The sequence below is a fragment of the Euprymna scolopes genome, chromosome 6, assembly GCF_053919585.1.
Source record: "Euprymna scolopes isolate OS-2025 chromosome 6, ASM5391958v1, whole genome shotgun sequence".
Classification (NCBI taxonomy): domain Eukaryota; kingdom Metazoa; phylum Mollusca; class Cephalopoda; order Sepiida; family Sepiolidae; genus Euprymna; species Euprymna scolopes.
Genome location: NC_136487.1, coordinates 22,960,056 through 22,985,739, shown reverse-complemented (window position 1 = coordinate 22,985,739; position 25,684 = coordinate 22,960,056). Strand labels below are relative to the sequence as shown.

General features: G+C 31.0%; 1 protein-coding gene across 8 annotated transcripts in view; it reads left to right on the top strand.

Moving 5' to 3' along the window:
- The window catches only part of LOC145277569 (uncharacterized), a 449,159-nt gene that overhangs the window by 400,486 nt on the left and 22,989 nt on the right, over window positions 1-25,684 (top strand). For all 8 annotated transcript variants that reach the window (XR_013868159.1, XM_080129058.1, XM_080129054.1 and 5 more), the window contains 7 exons: window positions 1,606-1,725; window positions 4,058-4,345; window positions 6,571-6,729; window positions 8,962-9,162; window positions 9,706-9,875; window positions 11,591-11,750; window positions 14,435-14,518. Coding sequence is in view for 7 of the 8 variants with exons in the window: in XM_080129058.1 (XP_079985184.1) it covers window positions 1,606-1,725; window positions 4,058-4,345; window positions 6,571-6,729; window positions 8,962-9,162; window positions 9,706-9,875; window positions 11,591-11,750; window positions 14,435-14,518 (1,182 nt within the window). In the remaining variant the exon portion in view is untranslated. The remainder of the gene's footprint in view (window positions 1-1,605; window positions 1,726-4,057; window positions 4,346-6,570; window positions 6,730-8,961; window positions 9,163-9,705; window positions 9,876-11,590; window positions 11,751-14,434; window positions 14,519-25,684) is intronic.

Here is a 25,684-nt window from a genome sequence, read left to right as displayed (position 1 = left end):
TCTATGCATTCCCTGGTTATTTCAGCATGCCTTCTTTTGGCTGAGGTTATTACTCTCTTACAATGATTTCTAGCATCAAGAAATTTTTGCATTTGACATGATGTACGAGCTAGCAGAGCACATGCTGTCTTTGTGCAATGGCAGCTGCACAATCTGTAGTGAACCATGGGGGTGAGATGGGCTTGCTCTAACACTTTGGAAGGATGTTACATAAAATTCATTTACAAATATGATAGACAAAATCACGTTACCTTTCATGGTTGAAAGACGACAAAAACCAAGACTTATAAATATATGATGACCTTTTATTCCATCCAGATGATATGATCAGGGATTTAATGCCTTTTAGATTCTATATTATCTTATCTTCCTCTCTGCTTCCAAAAAGGTTTCTCCTCTTTCTTGACTCTACCCTGACTTATCTGTCTCTACTGCTCTCTCTGACTCTCCTCGACTTTCTACTCTGACTAATACTAACTCTCTGAATATATTGGAAACTTCTTTGTCGTCAAAACGTGCTTCAGCCACGTGAATATTCTCACATGGATTTTACATATCCATATGTATTTAACTCGTCTTCAGCCACACGAAGAAAATTTCTAAACCGTTTTTATTTTCCAATGTTTTAACTCTGACCTCTGATTTATCATTATTTCTAAACACAATAGACAATTCCTAAATTCCTGTGATTGCGCAATGTATTCACTTTTAACTTTTGAAACTCTGTTCGATTCTAAACTTTTCCTTTTAACAAATATTCTTTTCAAACTTATCTATGTTGTTCCTTTAATTACTGGGATCTGCCCCCTTCCATGTAACAAATAAAAAACAGAATTTGATGAAAACAATCATAAGTCACAGGAGCGTTCAAAAGGGAGGTAATTTTCTGTTTTGAATTAAACAAGATGGTGGTAATTATTTACCTGCTAACACGATTAAAGTTTTTTTGTTTTTTTTTTAATAATTCAGTAATATTCAGGTCATTGCAACTGCATAATTTGGAAGCTACCATTGTAACTTATAAGAATTGACAAAAAAATCAGTTGAAGCCATTGTTTTTTATCTGAAAATATTGATTATAAAATCTTGTCCCAATTCTGTAGAAGCTATTTTTCCAGTTTAATTTCTTGTTTCATTTACTTACGCAAGAAGTTCGAAAAGTAATGCCTCTTATTTTTATTCCATCTAAATGAATCAGGCGGACTACAAATTCCATCGTTCTGATGACTAAACTTATGCATTCATGACCTGGAAGTTTAATTTTTCTGTTGCAGATATTAATGGTGTAAGACTTTAAGATAGCAACCCCTGTCATGGATATATGCCAGAAGCAGAGATGCATCATTAAATTTCTTTGTAAAAAAAGTGTATCGAGAATGGTGGTGACTATGTAGAAAAATAAATTCTGAGTACAAAAATTCACTCATTATAATGGTACCACTCTCATCTTTGTAGTTCTCCAACTTTTTGAGTAATAAATAAAAATAGGAGGCTTTACTTTGAAACAACCCTCATACATTGGCAGTTACATTTTTTGTCTCATTAAAAATGTTGATTGTAATTCTGTAGCAATTTCAATTTGTTGATGTTGATTTATACTTACAGATCTTAAAGCTTGACCATGACATATCAATTAACAGGAAGCACATCGCATCCGTGTGTGCCAAAGCCAGAAATGAATATTCCAAATCACAAATCAAGAAAGATTTTAAGGCAGGATTAAAGGTAATAACTTGTTTGCATTGATTATTGTTTTGTTTTCAGTACATTCAAGAGTCGTTCGTCTCAATGTTGAGAATCAAAACTAGACAATAAAATAATCATGTCTGTATATTTGAAGCTGATATCTGTTTATTATGACAAATAGGAATTATGGATAATATAGATGTTAAAATAAATATATCAGAGGATTTGTTTTTAATGTAAGGGAGGATAACACCTTTTTTCTTTACTTGTTCTACTTGGTCCTCACCTCATAATGTTGAATATTTCATAAGGAATCTTTGGTCTGACCCTAATGCGGATTGAACTCTGATCTCCTTGTCCATCAGCAAACACTCAAATCATTATGTCAGATGAACAAATTATTACATAAATTCAGGGAACATCTGCCATTACTAACCAGTAGTGTTACCAAGGGAAGAGTCTCTCAGGCATGTGTATGCAGTGTGATGGTGTATGAAAGTGAAACCTGACCAGCAATAGTTTAGGACATGCATTGCATGAATAAAAATATTAGATGAGGATGATAGAGTAGATGTGCAATGCGAGTCTTAAAGACAGGCTTAGTTCTGGCTATCTTAGAGGAAGATCAAATCAAGACAGTATAGTAAAATATATGCAAAACAAGAGACTTCAATGGTATGCTTATGTTGGAAGTGGATGAGACTTTTGGGGTTTGTAGATGTAGAATAGTTTGATATTTTTTTTACCATAAAACTGAACTAAAATAATTTATTTTTATATTTAATATGAGAAGCATATTCTATGAAATAATAGCTCTTTTGTCATCTGGAGTAGTGGAAGTAGAAAATAATTAGTGGGTAAGTTGCCATGCTACTATCTTTAAAGATATAATTGGTGAATTGGAGCAGAGAAATTGTAGCAATTTACGAACTGTAATTAAACCAAAACATACATAAGACACATGCAGGTAGCATGGCCATTTTGGATTAATGTCTGATCGCAGCGTTTTGTTTGCTATGGTATTTTATTATCAACAAGAATAATTGTTTCCATTTTATTAATATAGAGAAGAGATGAAAGATGAGAATTCTGTGATTGAAAGAAATTTTTAAAATATTTTTACCATTGTGATGTTTTTAATTGTGATTGGTTTTAATTTACTCATTGGCCATATGATAAAAAATGTCATATCTTGGCTAATTGATGCATTCTCAAAATTCAAAGTACATCTGTTAGAGGATTTTTGTTGAATACAACTCGCTTGAAGAAGTTGCTCTGAGCCTCTACCAAGATCACCAGGCAGGACACCTAAACATGGAGCATGTAGCTTTCTACGTGTCTTTTAAAAGATTCCTGAACAACCAGTTAGATCTTGCTAATCACCTCATCTGTGATATTGCTGTACGGCTGGTGTGTTTTTCAAATGCACCATATACGTAAGTGTGATGCTGAGTGATCATCTTTAAGGAAGCACAAAAATCTTGGTTTTAAATTAATTTTCCTCAATCATTTTATCATCCTGAAGAAGTCCCCTGAAAATGGGGGACAAAACATTTTTTTCTAATGCTATAGGTTTTTCTTTTCTCTTTCTCATACATAATTGTTTATTGAGTTGCGATTAAGCGAGTTGCGGATGGATTTTGGGACCTAATTATATTAAAAATTAAGAAAGGTAAAATTATTTCAACTTTTACTTAAAAGCTGCCCAAAAAAATTTACTTCTTGCTAGTCTTTTAAGAAAAACCTAGGAGCATTAAATGTGAGATCTTACTAAATTTCCGTGATTAATATTAGAATCAAGAAGCATTCGTTTACTTTAGCATAAATTTTCAGCATATTTATTTCAACTGGCAGCATCTCTTTCTACTCGATCATGACCTCAAAAATCAACTTCACATATCGAGGTTTTGCGAGTTATCTTTGCTAAATAATTTGACCTTATGGTACTTTATCTTGATTTCTATATAAAGCCATGCATATTTTTATCTTTATATTTATAAATTAGAGACAATTTTTCCCCATCTATAAATAAATACAGATGCCACATATAAATTCAATATGGTTACACTACCTTCCAATACTTGATGCATGCTTTCCAGATATTGTCAGTCGATTTTATTCAATATTGTAAAATCCTATAATATTTCCAAGGAGAGTCACTCTTCTAATCAAGCCATATTCAAGCATGCATATATATATATATATATATATATATATATATATATATATGGCATAGATAAAACCTGTATATTTTTTTGTAAGTTTTAATATTTTTTAGTTTCTACATTGGAAACCTAACACTGTTATTGTGTGATTCGATGTATTTGTAGAAATATATTCATATGATAATTCAAATTATTTTTCTCTTTAGGAAATGGAGCGAAGGGCAAAAATGGGTACAGAGGATAGTGATGATGATATTCCTCCTGATGAGGAAGAGGATGAGGCCGAAAATATTGGGGCAAATAATAGCACTGATGCCAACAACACCATCACAAACAATGGTAGCAGTAACGATGAAGATAAAGAAGTTGACAAGGTCAATAAAGCAAGCCATGAAGAGTTTGAAGAATATGAAAAAAATCTTAACGTATTTTGTGTAAGCTCAGTAGAATATCTGAAGCTAAAGAAATTATTACATAATGACGGACCAGCTCAGGTAAGGAAATTTTTATTTCTTGACCCTCTGAAAAATATTTTGTTTATCAAATTATGCATATAAAATCCAAATAAAACTTTTGTATATTTGTGTCTAGCTTTAAAAATTACAAAATAATATTTTCTGTTAGTTTTTCTTTATTAACGAGATATAACAAGCAATTTCTAATATTAAAGTTTTTTTTTTTTTTTGTTCCTTTGAAGTTTATTATTTTGAAATGATTTTCTATAATTTTTATAAATGGAAGCGATTTAATTGTTCGGTACTTGTAGTTTAATTAAGACATTAAAAAATGAAAATATCAAAAAAAAAAAAAAAAAAAAAAAAAGATTATATTGCACATATCCGTTATGGAACAAAGTTCTCCAAAAAAAAAAAAATCACTTAATTTCATCAAGTAGTTTTTTTTTTTGTTTTTTTTGTACAGCGAAAAAACAATTTGTTATGATACCGAGCAAAAGGTTCGATTTTTAGGAAGAAAAGCTAGTATTAAAGATGAGGAGGGAGTATTGGCGATTTACATGGAGTTATCTCCCCGTGGCATGTTCAGCAAATTTCATAATGGCTGACTTCAATGCGGTCTCATAAGAACATGTTTTTCCGCTGTAAATAAAAAAACTACTCGATCAAATTAAATGAATTTTTTTTTTTTTTTTCGGAAATCTTCAGTCCAAAACGGATATGTACAATATAACCTTTTTTTTTTTTTCGATATCTTCATTTTTTAATGTCTTGACTAAACTGTACAAGTACCAATTGTTCTATTTAGAGATAAGAACTCACTTTAAAATTAAGATTAAAAAAATACTCTCTGGCTTCCACCTCAAGTGTAACAAATTGTTTTGTTTTATTTTTATTTGTTTTTTTTTACAACACTGATGCCCACATTATTACAGTGATATGAAAATGTTATCCAACCTTATAAGAATATTTAAGAAATTGGATTAGTTTAATCTTCCATGTGTAAAACTAAATTTGTTTTCATTTTAATTAATAATTTAAATTTTTTAGTTTCTACACAACTCTTATTGCATAGATGTTTTAAAATACAGTTCTCATGAAGCAAGATCTTAGTTAAAACTTAAAACTGTTTATTTGTCAGTATTGTCTTTTCTTGGCCATTCTTTCATTTTTTTTATTCCATGTTTATTTCTATTATAAATCTCCTATTCTGCATAAAACAGTCTTTTAAAGAATGTAGGCTATTTTTTCTTTTTTCTTTTTTTTTTAATAAACAAAATGAAAGTTGATAATATCTATACAAAGTAAAATAGTCCAGTCACCTTTTTGCATGTCTGCATAATTCTTACATAAACCTAACTTTTTTCATTACACATTTAATTATTCGTTGTTTTATTTACTATTAAATAAAATTATAAAATTCTTATTTAAAAGGTATTTTTTTCACAAAATATTCATTTTTTTTTTTTTTTTTTTTTTCATAAACAAATCAGCCACTTTAATTTTTTGTTAATGGTTGAAAAAAGAATGGTAAATTAATTTCTTAACCTTTCAAAATTTAAAAAAAAACTTAGAAGCATTTAAACTGTTAAATACAAGGTCATTTCTGGATTTTAACTTAAATTAAATAAATAAAAATACAGAAAAATCTTTATGGTGTACGTACAGAACAGACGTTATGCTCCAAAAATCATGTAAATTGATCAAGTAGTTTTATTTTTAATTAAGAAAATCAAATTTAATAAGGAAGCAAAAAGGGACTGTCTCACTCCACCATCTTGAGAAAACAAGATAACTACACAATTCAAACTTACAAGATAAGCCTTGTAATGCTAGCAATTTCACATTAATTGCTTAAACTCGGTTAAAATGGTTTTCCTTATTTAAAAGAAAATACTTGATCAATTTCTAATTGCTTAAATATGACATTTTCATTCCATACATCAAAGTTTTTCTGTATTTTTATTTTTTTATTTATGGTTTAACAGTGGAATTGTGCTACAAATCCCAATGTATTAAAAGAATGTTAGTTTTAGAAGTTATTTGTATCCAATTGTTTTATAAATAACAATTTAAACAGTATTAGCTTAACAAAATTAGATTATAACAATAAATGAACATGTTAAAAACAAAAACAAAAATTTAAGGTAAAAAGACTTCCAGGTTCATCTAATATTAAATTACGAATTCAGAATTAATTTTATAGTCTGAAAATAAAATTTCCATTATTTTCTTTTTAATTTTGTTTCCTTTTTCTACTTCAGGTTTTTTCATTAGAAGAAGAGACTCAGATTCCATATCTGAGAGAGTTTGTTCACAAATCTACGAATCTCCGTCGAAAAATTGGTCTGAAACGATTAGTTCAGAATTTGGGACAATTTGTGTTTGACCTTGAAAGTTATATCATGGACGGGGGAACACAGGTAACAATTATTGCTTTTATGTTTATGACCTCCTAAGATAGTGTCTTTGTTGTTGAGGGGGGGGGGGGCTTTTGGAAAATAGAAAACAAAAGCTGATTTGAATTGTGTTGAGTTTCAGTGATTTTAAATGAGCTCTTAAATCTAAAAAAATAAGTTGTTTTATTTTTTTTAAATATTTGTTCAGCAATATATGTACTTGATGTGGGTACTAGCATTTCTATATTCATTGATGAAACAAGTGAATCTCAATCGTCTGAGGTTTGTGTCAAAAAAAAAACAAAAAAAAACACAACTTTTAACTTGGAACGATTACTGACATACACCCAACAGTAATGCAGATATGGGTTCCAGAAATAATGTCGACACAAACTCGATCAGTAACGCCAATACAAACTCTAACAATAATGTTAACATGGACTGAGAGCAACCTACAAAACCAATGATGAATGACTCTAGTGTCATCCGTGTATCACTCCTGGGTGAGTGCATTCTAGTATATCAACGGTTATCAAGTGAGGGCATGCACACACAGTTCTGGAACGCTTCTGCACATGCTCGTCACAAGGTCGTCTTAGGGGTTGGATTACACAAAACTAGATTTTAGAACTTTCATAAATGGTCAGAAACGCAGGTAAGGAATGGAAATTAGAGGATCACCAAAAGCATGAACAAGTCACAGACACTGCACATTATGAGGCAGTTTGTTACTCGGTAAATTTGGCTATCACTACTGGAAGGAGTCAACAATTTATTTTGTGTATCACTGCACATTGAAACAAGATTTTTACTAATTTGCAAAAATTATTTTTCAATCTTAACTTTATTGATACACTCGCCATCAAAAGTGATGCAAAAAATCAAGTTATGTTTTGCCAAGTCGTATAAAATCGTAGAATTACGTCAGTAATTTAATTTTTTGTATATAAATTATCATTTCTCATGACTTGAAGAAAAATCAACAACTATTGACTATTTATACAGTGAGATTGTTTGGCTTGGTGTTTATTATAGGCATTTAGATGATTCATCTATATATATAAAAGGCAAAATGTGTGTGACCATTTCGTTTATGTCTTCAAAAGGCTTTTCGAGCACACGCTCCCGGGTTCGTTACTATTGCTTACAACTGTTTATATGGGTCCTATATCATAATATGTAGGATTTGGGAACGCGGGTCGTCTCTAGATTTATTTACGTCGACTTTTATGAGATTCGCGCTATTTCGCTTTGTGCCCGGTTCGTCCTTCATTTTAGTATAAATACAGTGAAAAACGTTGGGTTCTCGGCTTTTGCTCTGCTTTCCCCCCTTCCCACCATCATCTGGGGGGAAGTGAAAGCTAAAAATAACGATACCACGATGACCTCATTTAGCGTTGTCCTGTCAATCAAACCTCTTTTAGCTTTATAAGCTTTAACTTGTTAATCAATTACTCTCACTCGTGGTCGAGACCGTTAAGTATTGGCATTAGTTTCCACCTCCGCATCAAAGCTTCCGGGTTCAATCCCTCCTCCCGACCAAACGTTTTTTTTTTTTATTACTTCGCTTATTCTTTAGTTTAACCCCCCACCACCACCACCACACAGGTTTATTTATGCCATTTTTTCCGTTTTGGTTTTGGGTTTTTTTTTGTTTTTTTACACATCGTCTTTTTTATAATATTTAAGCAGGATTATTAATTTTCCCCCCCCCCCTCATACACACACCTACAAATACCCGGGCAACGCCGGGTACCCCCCCTCCCTACCCCCTCCCTACCCCCCCCCTCCCGCGCTAGTCTTATTAAAATCTCAAAGAGTCTTGCTCACCCTGTCTTGATAGATGGATGAATGATATAATTCACTGTGCATGGTAATTTTAAAGTTGTTTTAATGGATCTTACATAACAATCATGTCATCCTATATGCCTTTAGACAAGCAAACAAAATGCATAGCTTTGATAGTATATAAATAAACAAAAGAATATTAATGAATATTTTTTTATTCTTCAGAAATATATAGTAGTTACATGAGTGAAATTTACTGTATTTTATATTCAATCTCTTGAGCTTTCAGTGCACTTTTGTTTTGTATATACATACTTGTTAGTAAAACTGATTAAACTACTTCAATTGTGCATTGCTTGCATAGTTCAAGAAAGTAATGATTATTTCTGGTATCTGTACTTGATTTACTATGAATAAAAACATGTTTGTCCTGTTGATACAGCTATTTGTTTTTGTTTTTATTTGTAGAGTCATGGTACAAGAGAAAGTGTGCGTTCTATATTTGAAGGTAGCTTAAATGCATTGACATCTGACCTGAAGCCGATTATTGATGGGTTAGCTTCTGAAATAGAAGAGTTATTTACTGGCCAGATTTACTGCAAGATGACTGAGGGTGTGGACACAGCCAAGGCCACCTCAAACTACACAACTGCTAAATGGTGCCAACCGGTATGCCATTCTTTTTACTTCTTTGGATTTTTATCTTATATATACAGAAAATTCTACTTTTTTTTTTTTTCTTTTTTTTTTTTTCAAACTTTTGTATTGCGAGATAAATCCCCATATATATTTATATATTCAGAAACTACATTACCCAGAATATTTAGATATGTATATAATTTTGATTAAAGGAGCACAGCATCATGAGATCAGTATTTGTTCTTGATATACAGAATAATTATTATTTAATTATAAATATCAAGCCCCTTTAAGAATACTTAAGAATGAGCATTGTCTGCAGAATAAAAACTTAAAGGCAGTCAACTAGCGTTTATGCAATATTCACGACTTCTGCTTGTTCAAACACTTGGCTAATGTATTTGCTTGAATTTAGTGTTTATAAGTTAGTCCAATAGGTAAGGGGCTAACAGTATTGGGTCAAAAGATATCCATCCATAAAATATGTACTCTACATATATATTTATTAAGCGTTTTTATATTAAGTTTGTTACTAACTTATTTTCGGTGGATTATTATTTTTCTTGTTTCTAGGTAAATCGAGATGATAAGACAAAAGGAGGCCTTCATTTTGCTACATACATGGCTACAGTACGCCGTTCTGGTCAGTTTAACTCACCTACTTATGGCCCAATAGATTTTAACGAACAATTAACTGAGCCCCTTTTCCGAACCGTCAGTGTCAGCTGGGGGACAGTCTTTGGGTAAGTAGAAGAGAACCTGTTTTTTTTTTTTTTTTCATTGAATGCTTTGTTTTAACATCTTAATTAGTAAAAAGTGGTTACAGCAAGAATGTTTTGATCATGAAAAGCCAGGTTCAGTCCCCATGTACTGCCAATCTAGCATTTCATCCTTTAATGGTTAGTAAATGAGTACCTATTTAATTACTGGGGTAAAATTCTATTTAAACCTAAAAACAAATGATAGTCTATCTGGGAAAAGATGTCAGCTTGAACTTTCATTTGTTGCAAAATATTATTGGTCTCCTGACAAAAGAGTGGATTGGACCTAGTAATTCACCTCCGTTCTTTTATTCCCACTTTTCTCAATAAATACTCCTTGAATTTTTTGGAAATTTTAGACAAACATTAATTATGGTGAAAGTAAATTTTTGTCAGAACGGATTTTTCGAGATAACTCTGGTTGCCTCCCTTAGGGGCCATTATGGGGGTAAAATTGCTCTGAAGTCATTCATCGGTTCATTTTTTTCATACTTTTCTCAATGACTATTCTTTGAATTTTTTGAAAATTTTGCACAAACATTAGTCATGGTGAAAGTAAATTTTTCACTCGTAAAAGGGGACCTTGTATGCTTGGCTTTTTTCTCTGAGAATTGTGAAGTCATCCTTTTTATATTAGTTGCTTCTCAAGGAGATTAGAAGCAATGTCAGGTGTGCGTTTGAAAAACGAGTGCATTAAGATTAGTGCATACTTGCCTATAAAAAATATCTGAACAGTCTGTCTGCATTTCAGGGCTGGGGGGCTCAGGTGATTGGCAATAAACCAAATCTCATTTTTAGAGAGAAGGTAAAGCCTGGGAGGGTCAAGCAAAACCACACCTCAGCTTGACAGTAGAAACCTCCCTTCCCTCCCAAAATAAACAAGTCAACCCTTTGTTGAACTGATTTTTGAAGACATATCCCTGATTGCTATGAACTACCTGCTAAAACTAACATATACAACAGTATATAAGTAAAAATAAGATTTCATACTGACTTGAAATTTCAACTCCTTCTTCTTTATTTTACTCTAGAGTGAGTTACTTCTTTTTTCTTTCCTCCATTTCTTTTCCTCCTTTTTTCTTTCCTCCTTTTTTTCTTTCCTCCTTTTTTTCTTTCCTCCTTTTTTTCTTTCCTCCTTTTTTCTTTCCTCCTTTTTTCTTTCCTCCTTTTTTTTCTTTCCTCCTTTTTTTTCTTTCCTCCTTTTTTTTCTTTCCTCCTTTTTTTTCTTTCCTCCTTTTTTTCTTTCCTCCTTTTTTTCTTTCCTCCTTTTTTTCTTTCTTCCTCTTTTTTCTTTTATCTTTTTCTTATTTCTTATGTTTCTTTTTCTTCCTGTTTTGCTTTTTTTAATCTTTTTTTTTGTTTTCTCTTCTTTTTTTCTTATCCCCCTCTATAAACTTATAACAGACAATTCTTTGCAAAGAAATATAAAAAAAATTAACATAAAGATAAACCATAAAAGAATGTTTGTGTTTACTGTTGATGTATATACTGCTACTACAGACACATTCTACTACTATTACTACTACTCCTACAATCAACAACGCTAGATGCAAATACTAAGCATATTTGTTTAAGTTGTAAAGATTCATCATCATCAGACAACTGTATAGTGATGCGATTCCCTTAGCAAAGATCAGTACTTTTTGATTATAATTTATTTCTGTTTTCAAATGATTATTTTTTATTTTTTTCGTCAGGTTTCATTTATGGAAAGTGCTAGACAAATGCCACCATAGCATTCTCTCTCGTGTGCAACAATTTATGTCCGTTTTGTCACAGAAGCTCCAAGCACTTGAAGTGACCACTGACCGCATACAGAGAGTTAATGCTCAGCTGATGACCAGCCTTCACACAAAGGTAAATTGCATTCTTTAACAGAAATTCGAAATAAGATTTTAATTACATGGACAGACTTTAATAAATTCTTTGAAAAAAATCACAAACTGATATCTATTAATTAAATTAGAAGATAACTGCATACATGTGTGTGTGTATTTCTCGCATCAACGTAACTAGAAAAATGTTTATTTTAGTATTTACTATTAATTGAATATTTTGTGTAAGTCCACAGTTATATCTTTAAAAAAAAAAAAAAAAAGGAAAAAGTTTTATGATGTACGTACGTACCCCTCGCAGAACGAAAATGTCATATTTCAAAAATCATATAAATTGATCAAGTAGTTTTTTATAAAGAAAATCATTTGTAAATGATTTTAAGTGATTAATCTGAAATCATTAGCATTACAAGGCTGATCTCACAAGTTTGAATTATTGTGGAATTATCTGCCCCCTTTTTTTTTTTTTTTTTTGTTTCAAGATGGTGATTTTGCTTACTCATAAAATTTTATTTTCTTACTTAAAAATGAAAGTATTTAATCAATTTACAATATTTTTTAAATATGACATCTTCGTTCCATAACGGGTGTGTACATACTTTTTTCTGTATTTTTGTTTTTTTAAGCTGGTTGAATTCTGGGAAAAAAAAAAAATTTATTGTATCTAAAATGCAATTACATAAAATAGAACAAAGATTTTAACGTTTTATTTTTTAAAAAAATGACAAAATTAAATCCACCAGAATGCATTTCAGTTTCTTTGTTGATATGTCAGTCATGTTAATTTTTCATTAATAGTTAAAAAAGTAAGAATTGCTTTGTGACCTTAAAAAATTTTTAAAGGAATTTGGGAGCATTTCAAAATTGCTGTAATTTCTTTGTAAGGGATTTTTTCCTGCTATTTGAGACCTATTTGCACAAAGATATTGTTTCTGTTATTAGGCAATCAATCATACAAATATGAAACTTTATGAAATAATAAAAAAAAAAAATAAAAAATTGCAACACCCTCCTCTCATCCCTCATGAACAGAACAAAGGAAGATGATTATTATTTTCTAATATAAATATGTTAAATTTTTAACAAAAAATGAGTATTCACTTTTGAATAAATAATCGTTTTCCAAAAAGGTATTTATACTTCTCATGTAAATCAATCTTGGTTAATCATGAGATGAAATAATGATACCATGTTTAAAAATACATAAATATGAGATTTTCATTTAAGAAGAAAGAGGAATTCGTAAGTTTAATGAAAATAAACAAAACATGCCAAAATTGATGAGTCCTTTCAAAGAGGCTATAAACAAAGTAATGTATGAAATGAATAAATATGCTAATGTCAGTACATGAGAAGTATAAATATCCATTTTGTATGAAACAAATATATTAGTGTGATGTGAATGTATTTTAATAAAAGAAGTTATTCGCAATTGAAAGAATATGTTTTTGTCTTTTGCAATATGAAATGTCCAGTAAAGTTATAGATCTGGTGGGAATTGAAGGATTGTCTCCATAAGAAATGACATAATATTAGACATAACGAGACATTATCTAAAGTAATTTTATTTTCTACTTACTGTTTTCTTTTTAGTTTTAATATATATATATATATATATATATATATATATATATATATATAAAATGAAATACTGAAATGCTGTATGATTAGAGATTGTACAATACTGTAAACATAAAGTTGAAATAAATATTAATATCAATATTTATAAGATGATCCCATAGGGATAAAGAAAGCTCAATATACAATATAGAACAATAATTATTTTCACTCTTTTGTTAAACAATAAATTTTATTGTAATCCTACATAATTTAATTTAGAATTTCCATTTATTTATTTATTATATATAACTACTTAATTTACTCACATAAAATCAATATACGAAAGTATAGATTTATGCGTAAACTTTAAGTATTTACTTCAAAAGTGCTCAATACGTAGGTAGAGCTAGTTAGTAATTTATAAAATATATATGGCGATTAAGCTACACTAAATATTCCGCGTTTCATCCACTCTAGGACTCTTCAGGCTTATGCGCGAATTCTGTGGTTGTTTGTCGTTTTTTTATAGGCGCATCTTCTATTGAGATTTTAGTTAGCCAATCAGCTTTCTAGTATCCACCGCGCCCTTCCTATCAGCCAATGAGCATGCATTTATCGGACAAAGGCCTATTTGACCTCTGGTTGACCTGTTCATTTGTGTGTGCTCTATTTAGCCTGGATATTTAGTTTCTTGATCTGTTTTAAAACTAGGTTAGTGTTTTTTTTTTTATGTTAGTTTATATATAAATAAATATATATGTGTGCGGAATATTCAGTGTAGCTTAATCGCCATATATATATATATATATATATATATATATAACTTTAATTTTATGCATGTTATTTGGATTTATTGGACTGCTGTTCTCATCTTGAGTATTATTTTCATAATGTTTCAGTCGATGTAACCTCTGACCTGGAGAAAGTCAGAGGTTACATCAGTATTTTGTTGACGTCAAGAATTTGGACAAGATACACCTGGAGAAGATCGGAGGTTACATCGAGCGAAACGTTGCGAAGAGAACAGTAGTCCAATGAATCCAAATAATACGAATAAGCAATCTTCATCTTAAAAATTCAGAAATGTAATTTTGATTTATTGGAATCTTCTAAAAAACAAAATTATTTTCCATTCTTTTTTCTTAGTTCCGAGAGATGGTATCCCAGTTGAAAGATCTAGTAACTGAGAAGCAGCGTGAAATTTCTCGTGCTGTTGCTCCCTACATCCAGGTAAGCATTCATAAAAACAAATTTTATTTTGTTTATATTTTTGCATTGTTTTTATGACTATGCAATCAACAACACAGTTCTCCTATCTTGTTTAATAATTCTTGCAATACTAAAACTTATATTAATAATGAAAAAATAGTGACATAATCACAATAATTGTCAGATGACGTAGTGTCTGTAACAATTCACCTTCAAGATTAACTTTTTAAATTAAATTTTTTTTTAAGTATGCTATAATTTTTAACATTTTTATTCAGTAACTTAAGTAATTAAACGTCACAAAAATCTGATTTTTAAAAGGTGGGGTGCAGCAACTATTTAAAAAAGTATATATTTTTGAGATTTAAATTTCAACATCCTATTAAACATTGTAGCAAGTTTTTTTGTTTTTTTTTTTACACAGTGATCACCACTTATCAAGGCCCGGAAGCCACTCAGGGATAAGGGTTAAAAGTTTATAACAAAATTGATTCTTCTATTGATGTATATCTTTTTGAATTAACTTTCCATAAAATATAAATACATTTTTACCAGAAATTAAGGAATATGGAAAAATGGGGTGAAGAGATCAATGAGGAAAAACGCCCAGGCAATGGCTAGATAGATATGGCTACTAGTGTAACGTAAAATATATATTTAGTTCTTAAAAATCATTTATTTTGCCATGTTTCAGTAAATATTCTAATAATTTGAGTGTGGCTCATTTTTCAATACTGATTTAGTATAATGCTGGGATGTTAGTTTTCCACTTTCTTGTAGAATTTCTTGCTTTTTTATGTTTATCCAAGAAAAGTGAATTTCCACTTAAATTGTTGGTACTTCTGTAAATTTGATTTTTCCATTTTTTTTTTTTTTTGTCTAAGTCCATATGTATTTATTTTCTTTTAAATAAGAAATTTAATCATTAGAGTTTTATCTCCTTATTTTATTTATAGCTATTTGACTCTATTTTATTTCTTTTTCTTTCCCTATCACACTTTATCTTCCTTTCTTTTTATCCGTTTTTTTTTTCTCTCTTAATCTTATTCTTCCATTGGCTTCCTGTTCCCTCTTATGACAGTTGTTTTTGTTTTTTTTTTCTTTTTTTTTTTTTAACTAAAAATGTTAATTAATTTTGCCATGAAGGCTGAGGGTAAGAGGGATCTTCGACCTGCATGCACTTGATGATTTTCTTAGTTAAAACTGATTGGAGTTGTTTAGGAAAACCAAACCGTAAAAAAAAAATTAAATAAAAATATGTCGGACGCTCAATTAATCAGATTATTAACTTATTTGAAAATCTTCTTGGTTTTCTGTCTATTTGGATTGATATTTCACTAATTAAACATTTTTCAAATTATTTTAAATGTATTTTATCTATTTATCACTAGTTTTTAATTGTTGTTGCATGCCCTATCTATATCTATATAGGGTGAGGGCTGTGACTTCCTAGGTTGGGAAATTTATCTTGATTTCAGCTTCTTTTGCTATTGTTTACTCAAGTCCTAACAAAAGATATTGCACAACACTTGTATCTGTTTCTTTACAAAAACGAAACATAACAATTATACAGTCATTAATATAATAAAATATTGATTATATAAAGAACTTCAATGAAAAGTACATTGTTATATAGATATCATTTTGTTCGTTTATCTTGTGCAGAATTTCTCTCTCCACCATATAGTCAAAAGTTTAATCAAGATGAAGTCAGTCTGTCTTGAGATCTTAGTGTAGATCATCCATTCATCTTCAATTCACCTTTTCTGAAAGGATTTTATCTTGAATCCATTTTATGGTGTTGCTGTTGGTGCATATGTCCGTACGATTTTTCCCCCCTTTTTTGTTTGAGGTTGGCATAATCTTAACAAATACTGACATTTCGATCAAACCTAAAATCCAGTGTAACATGATAATCTTGGTGCTTCCTCCATCAACAGTTAACACTTTGAGCCATACAAAGTAGCAGTTCAATAGATCTTGAACTTGAATCCAATGATATATAGATATTTGGTGTATACAGATATATTTAAAGTAATGAAATGAATGCCATAATAATTACTTAATTTTTCTTCATTAATCCATTTTTTTTTTATAAATAATGGGAAGATTTTTTATTTTCACTAATGTTGGTACATGAGCAAAAGGTAACAATATACAATCCTTCATCTAAGTGTAAACTGCCTGGAGAATAACTCTTACTATTCAAGTCGTTTACATCTAAGTGTAAACTGCCTGGAGAATAACTCTTACTATTCAAGTCGTTTACATCTAAGTGTAAACTGCCTGGAGAATAACTCTTACTATTCAAGTCGTTTACATCTAAGTGTAAACTGCCTGGAGAATAACTCTTACTATTCAAGTCGTTTACATCTAAGTGTAAACTGCCTGGAGAATAACTCTTACTATTCAAGTCGTTTACATCTAAGTGTAAACTGCCTGGAGAATAACTCTTACTATTCAAATCGTTTACATCTAAGTGCATGTGACCCACCCACACGAAAATGTTCAAAACCTGCATTACATTCTATCAGTTTAATTCATTTTATCTTATGATGAACTCGGTTGCACTCCACTAGAAAATGATTATTTGGCTGTCAATATTCAAATGAATACTATTTATTTTTTTATTATGTTTCGGCTAACATGCCCCCAACCTTCTTCAGGTGTTGTTCATCAATAGTGGTGTGTTTACTATCTTCAATATTTTTTTTTTTTTTTTGTATTTCTGGTCTTTCAGAATTGCCTGATCTATTTCTTGCTTCCTTTGTTCCAGATTGTTTGACTTATTGATCTTGTAATTTTCAACAATCTGCTGCTTTGCTATGCCATTGTAATGCAGCTTCTTATTTCAGTATCTTCTTTCCAAGAACTGCAGGTTTCTGAAACTCACCTCCTGCTGACTGTTTTCCTCCTATCTATCGGCTTGATCTTTTCAAGACTATGGCCAATAGACATTTCCTATCTTTTCAATAATTATCTTTTGTTCTTGTCAGCTCTTTACATAAAGTAGCTTTGTGCCTTATCTGGAGCGATTTCTATTTTAAAAAAATGTGTATAATGATGCTTTGTACATATTCAAATCAGATGGACATGACATGGGAAACATCAGCATACACAAATCAATAATATTGGAAAACATTACAGATGAATAGATGAATGATAATACATTTGAAGAAGGTTGAAGGGTGCATTGAATGAAATATAATTAAAATATATAAACCGTTACCATGCAAATAACTTATAATATCCAAAATTCAAACAAAAGAAAATCCTTGTTGCCAATAGGTTTCTATTTATATGTTTCAAAATGATATTAAATATATATCTATATAAAATAAAGCCAATTAGATTTTCAAAGTGATCGCTAAGTAGAAAACTGTTTGACATAGCGATAGTGAATTCCAACCCTCCTATGTTTGTTGTTGTTGTTTTTTTTTCTTCTTCCAATTATGCTATTGAAATAAATTTCGCTCAAGTTTCTTCTATTTTATTTATTTATTTATTTTTCTTTTGGAAATGAAATGCTTTTTCTGCTCTGATAATGCTTTTAGTAGTAGCAAAAGATTTGCTGTTTATTATCATGTGGACATTTTACTTTAGTTTTGAAACAGAGGTGTAAGCTAAATTAAATTGCTACTTATTAATTCAATAAATATTTCCATAATGATTTTATTGGAAATACGTACACATCAAAATAATTTCTTTATATATACAATTTTATACTCTTCACTCAAAAAAATACCGGTTTTACCAGATCAGGCTGCCTGAAGCCTGATCTGGTAGCACTGCTAGAAAGTGTTGAATATTGTAGGGGGTGGGGTACATAAAGATAAGTTCAGAAAGCTTTTGAACTTAATTAAAATTCCAATTAATATTTTATGTGAAACGCTATAATTTCAATTTTGATGGTCCTAATAAATTCTTGTCCCTTTTTCAATATCTTAAACTTGTTTAATCATTAGACAAAGTATTAATTTTAGAATTTTTATTATTATATTATATTATATATTATTGTTATAGCTTAGCAAAAAATTTCATCAAACTAATATTGAAATAGAAATTTGGATTCTTTGATCTACAATTCTCATCTTGGTTGTTGGTTTCACATTTTTGCCAATGTAACCTCCTTTTTCGGGTGCATCTTATCGAACACTGGGAATCTATACAGAATTCCAAACAAAACCCATTATTTAACCCGTAGGGATATTGTTTCATTAGTCATGACCTGGTAAAAGTATTATGTTATTTTTAATTATTATCACTTGTAGTAAAAATTGAACCATCAACTTTTAGATTTTATATAGAACTGATTGTGAATCAATGCATTTAACCATTGCGTTAAAAATCTGTGTAGGTTCTCAAGTTCAAAAAAATGCATCATTATCATCTTTTACATGCTTTAATTAACCTTTTCTTTTATTTCACAAGAAACTATAAATTGAATTATTAGATTTTTTTTTTTTTCTGTTTATCAGTTTTTAAGATGAAGGTTGACTATTTGGATTATTCAAACTACTGTTTTCATCTTGAGTGTTATTTTTACAAACTTTTCGGCTGATGTAACCTCCATCCTTCTTTGTTCGTATCTTGTTGAATTTGAGAATCTGCATGGAATTTCGAATAGAACCCTTTATTTAATCCACTCTGTTAGTATCTTCTCATTCCACAAGGCATGACCAGGTAGAAGTCCTGAGTAATTTGTAATTGTAAAGATTGTACTTTCAACTTTCAGAAGAATGTCACATACGACTGAATTTTACCAAGTACTTTGGTCATTACACCACAGGTCCTTGCAGATAATTCTAGTATGAATTTTGGGAGTCTTAAACCTATTCCTTTTTTAGAAGTGCAATTTTAGTACTTATCACTATACATTATTACATACATATTTACACGCACACATTTTTTTTGTGTTACTTTATTATTTATAATTAATGGTTCCCATATTGTATTGAATTCTATACTAGGTTTGCTTAGTATGGGATTGTTGCCTGTCATATATGTTGCTTGTTCAAGTCATCTTCCTCACCACTGTCCTTCTGTCTATATTTTTTACTTCATCCCATAAAGGCAGATAGTTTCCCTTTTTCCTCCATATGTGATCAGCCACGTTCAATTTTTCAATATCTCTATGTATTATGGTGTTCTGTTATTTTTTTCTAATATTACATAATAATACATGTCTCACTTTTGTATATTTTTCCACATTGACATAAAATCTCATACACGCAATTCGGGGGGAGGGGGCTCGCTCAAGATGTGCAGAGAGCTGAGTCACTTTTAAATACTGTCCTAATGTTACATGGATTGGATATTCCTTGAATTTTTCCAACAAGCTCTTCATGTTATATAAACTGAAGTGAATTTTCAAATGCCGTCTTAGAGCTGATGTCATACTCTCTGGATAGTTGTTTCAATGGAGGGTTTCATTTAAACTGTCCATCTCCTGTATATTATTTTAATTGGAATTCATTATTGAGATGAGTATTATTTATATTTATTTATTGCGGACTATTATTCTCGTCTTTATTAGTTGTTGTTTCACGACGTTACCACCTGATGAAGGCCAGAGGAATAGTTGGCCGAAACGTTGTGAAACAACAACTAATAAAGATGAGAATAATAGTCCGCAATAAATAAATAAATTAATAAATAATACTCATCTCAATAATGAATTCCAATTAAAATAATATATATACCATTCGGTACGGACCCGACTATGGAAGATAAGAAAATAAACGTGGATTTATAAGATCAAAAAATCCAACCTTGATCGCCCTTTGGGGTCCGTGGCGCAGTTGATAGAGACGTTGAATCTCTACCGTTCCAGGTGGACATTGTCTGAAGATAGTGGTTTCAATCCTACCCAAAGCCAGCCAGAGGCTTACTTGGCTAAAACGTGGTGAGACGACAACAACTACGGATGGCAGTGATTGCTGAGAATGCAATTAGGAGATTCGAAGTTCATATCCGTCGCAGTTACCACCTGACGAAGGCCAGAGGAATAGTTGACCGAAACATTGTGAAACAACAACTAATAAAGATGAGAATAATAGTCCGCAATAAATTAATGTCCATATCATCTTGTTATTTTTTTACATCATATGGGTGGTAGGAGTTGAAGTTTGGATATTGTCCAGTGAAAGTTGGCTTTCATTATGCAGATGACTTAAACCTCTGGTCAGTACGAGTTATCAGCAGATCTAGAAATGATAATTTGTTATGTTCCTCTTCCATTGTGAACTGTATAGATGAACGGATAGATTTCATATGGTTCAGTAATGTTTGAATATTGTCCTTATGAGACAGAAGGTGAAGAGTAAAACATTTTAAAAAAAAGCAATGCATATGCTGAACGATGGTCACCTACTAAGCAAACCTAGGATAGAATTTAACACAATATAGGAACCATTAATTATGAATAGTAAAGTTACAATTATAAAAAAGTATATACAGTGTATCACAAAAGTGAGTACACCTGTCACATTTTTTTTTCAAATATTTAAGTATATCTCCTCATGGGACAATGCTGAAAAAATGAATTTTTGGCACAATGAAAAGTAGTCTGTCTGTAGTATATATAACAGAGTTAATTTATTTTCCCATCAAAATGTAGCCATTAAAAGCTAAATCCCTGGCAACAAAAGTGAGTACACCCCTTACGAAAAGTTGTCAATGTTAACATGCATGTCAATTCTCAATATTTTGTGTGGCCACCATCATTATCCAAAACTGCCTTTACTCTCCTGGGAATGGAGTTTCTCAGAACTTTATATGTAGCCACTGGAATGCTCTTCCACTCTTCAATTATGACGTTTCGGAACTAGCGGATATTTGAGACTTTGACCATACCACCTTTTGCCTGAGGATTCCCCAAGGATGTTCTATTGGGTTCAAGTCTGGAGACATGTTTGGCCAGTCTATCACCTTTACCCTCAACCTCTTCAGTAAAGCATTGGTTGTCTTGGATGTGTGTTTTGGGTTGCCGTGCTGGAACACTGCTCTGCGACCCAGCTTCTGGAAGGAGGGGATCATGCTGTGCTGCAGTATTTGACATTACATGTTGGAGTTCATGTTTCCCTCATTGAAATGTAACTCTCCAATACGTGCAGCACTCATGCAGCCCCAGACCATGACATTCCCACCATCATGCTTGACTGTAGGCATGACACACTTATCTTTGTACTCCTCAAATTGGTGTGCATGGCTATCACCCCAGGAGGAAGCCTCTTCTGAAGGCAATACACAAGAAACCCTGCAAATAGTTTGTTGGAGACATGCCAACAAAGTCCATAGATCACTGAAACCATATCCTATGGTCTGATGAGACGAAATTTAATTTGTTTGGTTCTGATGGCCTTTAGAATTTGTGTGGTGGCGACCAGGTGAAGAGTACAAAGATAAGTGTGTCATATCTACAGTCAAGCATGGTGGTACGAATACCATGATCTGGAATTGCATGAGTGCTGTAGGTATTGGAGAGTTACATTTCATTGAGGGAAATATGAACTCAAACATGTACTGTCAAATACGGCAGCAGAGCAGGATCCCCTCCCTCCAGAAGCTGGGTTGCAGAGCAGTGTTCCAGCATGACAATGACTTAAAAAAACACACATCCAAGACAACCACTGCTTTACTGATGAGGCTGAGGGTAAAGGTGATAGACTGGCCAAGCATGTTTCCAAACCTGAACCCAATAGAATATCTTTGGGGCATCATCAGGCAGAAGGTGGAGGTGCACAAAGTCTCAAATATCTGTCAGCTCTGCAACGTCGCAATTGAAGAGTGGGAGAGCATGTGGCTCCATGTGAAGTTCTGGGAAACTCCATTCCCAGGAGAGTAAAGGCAGTTTTGGATAATGATAGTGGACATACAAAATAATGATAGTGGGCATACAAAATATTGAGAGTTGACACGTTGTATGTTAACATTGACAACTTTTCGTAAGGAGTGTACTCACTCTTGTTGCCAGGAATTTAGCTTTTAATGGCTATATTTTGAGGGGGAAATAAATTACTTCCATTATATATGCTGCAGACAGACTACTTTCCATTGTGTCAAAAAATCATTTTTTTCAATGTTGTCCCATGAAGAGATATACTTAAATATTTGAAGACATGTGACGGGTGTACTCACTTTTGTGATACAGTGTGTGTGTGTGTGTGTGTGTATGTATATATATATATATATATATATATATATATATATAGTAATAAATAGTGAAAAAATGTCTGTAATAATAATAGTGATCTATAATAAAAAGTAAGATTGTACATCTAGAAACAAGAATAGGTTTAAGGTTCCCAAAATTCATACTAGAATTATCCACAAAAATTCATGGCATGATGGATAATGTACTTTGTAAAATTCAGTCATATTCTTCTGTCGTTTAAAGGTTCAATCCTCAGTGCAGCCGATATTCAAAATATAATTGCAAATTATTTAGGATTTCTATCCTGCTATGGCTGAAGGGTTCCATTTGAAATTCTGTGCAGATTCCAAAGTTCAGCAGAAAGATTACCCAAGTTAGACAAGTTACACCTGAATAAGGTCGGAGCTTACTTCAGCCGAAGCATTATGAAAATAATACTCATGATAAGAACTGTAGTTCGAAGAATCTAAATAATATGGATTAGTTTGTTTTGTTTTTGTTTTGTTTTTTGTTTTTTTCATTTATCTCCTTGTTTGTCTTTAAATTTGACTAATTTGGATAATTTGTTTGGTAATAATTAATTTGGTTACTTTCATTATTTTGCTTTAATTTTTGTTTCTAGGCAAAAAAAAAATTGATTCTGAAAGATCAGAATTAGATTTGAATGAAGAAATAATGTTTATAATTTTATCATAAAAACCTGAAATAAGTTTATTAGAATCTCCTTAAATAACGTTTTCTTTTATTGAACCATAAACTTGATAAAAGTGGATTCATTTTAGTGATTAGTCTTCTACGATCTTCCTCCAACCAACACGCCAACCAACACGCCAACCAACACGGTGTTCGTAAAAGATTAACAGAATTGTTTTTTGTTTGTTTGTTTTTTTATCCATTAATTTTAGTCTTTTATAAACATCAAAATGTTGTTAAATTGAATTCCACTTAAATTTTAACATTACTTTTTCGGTAAAGTTGAAAGTAAGTCTTATTTGTATCAACAGCATTTGTATAATTAACTTGAGAAATATTTATGCTTCCACACAAGTATGGCATTTCCTTTCTTTTTAATGCTTTTCGATGTTTTTCTTTTAAATTTAGGTTCAGATAAAAACATTGCTAACAATGACATTCTTTCTCATTCAAATTAAAAACTTTAATCCTTCTAGATACCAACTGAATATAAATAATTTAACAACGTAAAAATATCTTGATCCCATTTTTGATCCGCATGTGTAAGACATGTGTGCATGTCTACAGTCAGTAAATACAACACCTTCCATGACTTTTATAAACATTTATTCACACTAAATTTGCTGAAGCATGCAACAAACTGCATGCTTTGAAACTCTTAAGACACAGCATTCACTCCAGGTGGGTTGAATTGGCTCCTTCTAAAGTCATGGGAATATTTAATTCACAAGCAATCTCCAGTCATATGTACATTCCAGTCAGGGCCGAGAATGTTAGGTTTTTGCAGTTCTTGCAAGGAGGTTGAAGTTCTCCTACATTCAGTACCTGATAATTTTAAATGGTTACCCATCTGGTATTGACCAGATTTAATGTTGCTTAACTTCAGTAATCCAACAAGAACTAGTGTCAGTGTGATTATATATAAATATAATATTACAACTCTTATGCTTCCTGAAATTCATCAAAACTAATGTGATATCCCCCACCACCCATGCACATGTATATAATGGCTTGTGCAAATTCATTTCTCTGACAATCGTATATTATCATCTGTACTGTACGTTTACTTTTGATGCATTGTAGTGCATCTCCTGTGCACTGCACACAATGATTTCAATTATTATTTAATCTTAGATATTTAAAATTAAAATTCAATTCCATTTATACATGTATCTTTATCTCCTTTTACTGAAACCGGACCTAAAATCAAGGTAATATCCATAAAAGGCATCATAATATGTAGGAAGATAAATACTACTAAAACGCAATTACTGAGAATTGTTTTAGTTATCGACCTGTTAGTAAATACTTAGTGAATAGCAATTATAGCTATTCTTAGGAAGCACATCATATTTATAACAATTACTGAGTTTTTTTTTTTGGGGGGGGGGGGTCATTTTTTATAAATGCAAATATACAAATAAAGTAAAAATTAATTTATTCACCATAAATTATGAGCATTTTTAGATTTTGAAAAAATAATGTTGCTTTTTTATTATTAGACTAATTGATTAAAATCATATGCTACCAAAAAGCAAGTGCAATATTTTAGCAAATTGTGTATTTATAAAGTTTTAAAATATTTTAAGAATAACAAAGAATCTGGGAAGAAAGAATAATTTTATTTATGAGTAGATTTTTTTTTTTTTTTTTTTTTTTTTTTTTTGTCATAATTATGAATGTTTCACAAAAGATGGGAGAAATTATTTCACTGGAATATGATAATCCTGCCTGTGCTTGGAGAACCTAGTTGCATGACTACCAGACTTGTAAAGGTTTTGCCTTGATCTAACTATGTTAGGAAAATGCCACATACAACGAAAACGATTTCCTGTGTCCTATTTTTCAATTAGGTCTGCATATTTTCATTGTTGAATTGATCTATAAAAAAAATAACTTTTATCCCACGTCAGCTTTGAACAACCGGAAGACACATTTTGATTCACTATCAACGAAAAGGTATGAATTTCCCTTATGGAATTTCTCCTCTGCTGATTAAAAAAATCTAGTTGTTACAATTGATAAAACATTTTATTTGCTTATTTCGTAGTCAAACGACATCTTATGATTAAATCTATTTTTAACTTTTTATTCACATCTTTGTTTTTACCGTGAAAATTGGACAAAATTTGTATCAAATATCAATGTTAAGATGAAAACAGATGTGAATATTAAGTTTTAGAAAATAGTTAAGTATTAGTTTAACTGAGCAAAAAATAAATTAGCAAAATACTATACATTTTTTTCTCATTACTGATACTAGGTTAGTATATAAGATTAAGCTCCGTTTCGTTTTTAGAAAATAAACTCATAAAACTAAGTCTTTTTAAAACAAACAA